A 2,683-nucleotide genomic window follows, 5' to 3' on the forward strand; every position below is an offset into this window, starting at 1 on the left:
CAGTGTCCTCTGGCCCGGCCGTGAGCGCAGCGCGCGATTGCCCAAGCCCAAGGAGTAAAAGGTTTTGCTTGACCCAAAGAGTTGTGTAGACACTTCGTACATTTTTTAGACAGTCCCTTGTGGTCTGTCTCTACCCGAAGGTAAAAATTTCCCGTTTTGATAATTATTGCCGGTTCTCGTTATCCAGTTTTGATAAAGATAGCCGATTGACGTTCCAGTTCCAGTTTTGATAATCCGATTGACGTTGATAAAGATCTGTCTTGCTATAATATTAGGCTGTGGGGGAAGGCTTTCCGTCCGTTTTCCGTCCGTTTTCCGTCCGGACCAAGCCCGGTGGCAGTCCCTTGTCATCGCCCTGGTTGTGTTATAAACACAGCGCCCTTATCCCTTGCTTCGCGCCGGGCCATGGTGGTCCAGCTGACCCCCACTCGAGCCTCTTGAGGGAAGCTGCGTTGCGCCTCGCGCCCCGCGCCCCAGCCCCTACCCACTTAGAGCTCAATCGGCACCGGGCGCCACATGGCCCGTCCACTTGACAAGTGATCCCCAGCCTCAAATTTTAAAGTTGAACCACAGCGCTCTGAAATATGAAATGTGCTTGTTTTCGCGCGCGCAGAAATTACGAATCCAGCAAAATTTGAATGGTGGTTCTAGCATAATTTGCTGATTTTCGTTGTTTTTGATTTTAACCTCAGCTTTCCGTAACATGAAAAAGCGCTCCTGGGTAAGGTGAAAGTATCCCGTTTTGATAAAGGTCGCCGTTGTCGGATATTGCCGATTAACGTTTCGGTTTTGATAAGAAGATTTTCAGTCTTATTTTGATGCCTTATTGAACTTAAAAATACAAGCCTTAGCGCCTGTATATTTTGAATTTGCTTTTGGAGCCGGACTGTCTCGTTACCGGCCGGCAGGCCAGTTTTTTTTATTTATTTGCTACTTATTGACTTCATCTGTTGTTGTTCCCGTGTTAGCACCAAACTGGGAACCATGAGATGTAAGAGGAACCGTACTTAAGTAGATTCTCATACACGAAATGCAATCCCAATTTGGATCCAAAATCTTGAAGTCCAGTCTCCATTTCCCGTAGAAAAAGCCAGGAACTTTTCTTGCAATGCTCAGATCAGCTTCACAGTTGTCCAACACGTATTTGCCCTGCAAACACGAACGGGGTTGTAGAGACATGCAGGTGGAAGCCTGAAAGGTAAACGACGCTTCTTTTCTGTTTTCGAAAAGTACACGTAATTCAACATCTCCACCTAACAGCAGTCTCAATACTTAATTGTTCACCCTTAGTGTACAGGCAACCGCATGCGCTCCGCTGTGCGCGGAGCCGCTGAGCTGGGGATCCGTGCGCAGCGTGGCGCCCACGTCTGCACTGGTCTGCATAGGAGAGGCACAGATTCGTCCCGCCGAGCGCCCGGGTCGGCACCGGAAAAGCACGCTAAAGGCACAGGTTTGTACGCGTCTGCACCGCGAAGGCGCAGTTTTGGCTGTCTTTTTAGACAGTCCCTTGTGGCTGTCTCTACCCGAAGGTAAAAGTTGCCCGTTATGATGTAAAGATTGCCGTTCCAGTTTATGTAAAGATTGCCGTTCCAGTTTTGATATAATATTAGCCGATTAAACGTTTGATAAAGATCTGTTTGCTGCCTCTCTATATTATACTATGCTGGGGGGAGGCTGTGGTCTTCCGCGCGCGGCGCTCCTTCCGCGCGCGGCGTTCCGCGCGCGCTGTTCAAGACTAGTGGCAGAAACCTGTCATCGCCCTGTATACACAGCGCCCTTAGCCCTTGTTCCACGCAAGGCCGCTCCTCGCGCCGAGGCATAATGGGCCAGCCGACCACTTGAGCCTCTCGCAGCGCTGCTCCTCGCGCGCCCCGCACCCCAACCCCTGCCCACTTAGAGCTCAATCGGCACCGGGCGCCACATGGCCCGTCCACTTGACAAGTGATCCCTAGTCTTAAATTTTAAATTTGAACCACAGCGCTCTGAAATATGAAATGTGCTTGTTTTCAGGCACCCAAAAATTACGAATCCAGCAAAATTTGAATGGCGATTCTAGCATAATTTGCTGATTTTCGTTTCGTTGTTTTTGATTTTAATCACAGCTTTCCGTAACAAGCGCTCCTGGGTAAGGTGAAAGTATCCCGTTTTGATAAAGGTTGCCGTTGCCGGATATTGCCGATTAACGTTCCGGTTTTGATAAGAAGATTTTCACTCTCGTTTTGATGCCTTATTGAATTTAAAGATACAAACCTTAGCGCCTGTATATTTTGAAGTTGCTTTTGGAGCTGGACTGTCTCGTTACCGGCCGGCAGGCCAGTTTTTTTTTGGCTGAGCGTTAGCGAAGCCTTTGCTGTCAATGAGGTGCAGGGAACTCTTTGGTTGTGTGTCTGTCTGTCTGTCTGTCTGTCTGTCTGTCTGTCTGTCTATCTGAAATCACACACGTTTCTCAAAGACGGCAACTCCAATTGACTTCAAACTGCGCACGAAGCATCAGTATAAATCCGGTCGTATCGAGTTTAGTTTAGAAGTTTGATAGAATATGTTTGAAATAAGCGATCGTTTAATTTGAATTCGTAGTTTGGTGGTAGTAGGTTGGTAGCACGGCACTCTCACCTGAAGACTTTAATACCTTCTCAGCAGTGATTAAAATGTCAGATAGTCAAACCGAGTGTTTTAGTTTTAG

At 47.9% G+C, this 2,683-nt stretch overlaps 1 protein-coding gene across 1 annotated transcript in view; it reads right to left on the reverse strand.

Moving 5' to 3' along the window:
* Nucleotides 1-889: 889 nt before the first annotated feature.
* LOC127751834 (uncharacterized) overlaps nucleotides 890-2,683 on the reverse strand; it is a 15,254-nt gene continuing 13,460 nt past the window's right edge. Inside the window, exon 2 of the mRNA XM_052275977.1 lies at nucleotides 890-1,149. Within this exon, the coding sequence (XP_052131937.1) occupies nucleotides 931-1,149 (219 nt within the window). The 3' untranslated portion in view covers nucleotides 890-930. The remainder of the gene's footprint in view (nucleotides 1,150-2,683) is intronic.

This window comes from Frankliniella occidentalis, unplaced genomic scaffold (assembly GCF_000697945.3).
Source record: "Frankliniella occidentalis isolate FOCC.00 unplaced genomic scaffold, Focc_3.1 Scaffold1286, whole genome shotgun sequence".
NCBI classification, from domain to species: domain Eukaryota; kingdom Metazoa; phylum Arthropoda; class Insecta; order Thysanoptera; family Thripidae; genus Frankliniella; species Frankliniella occidentalis.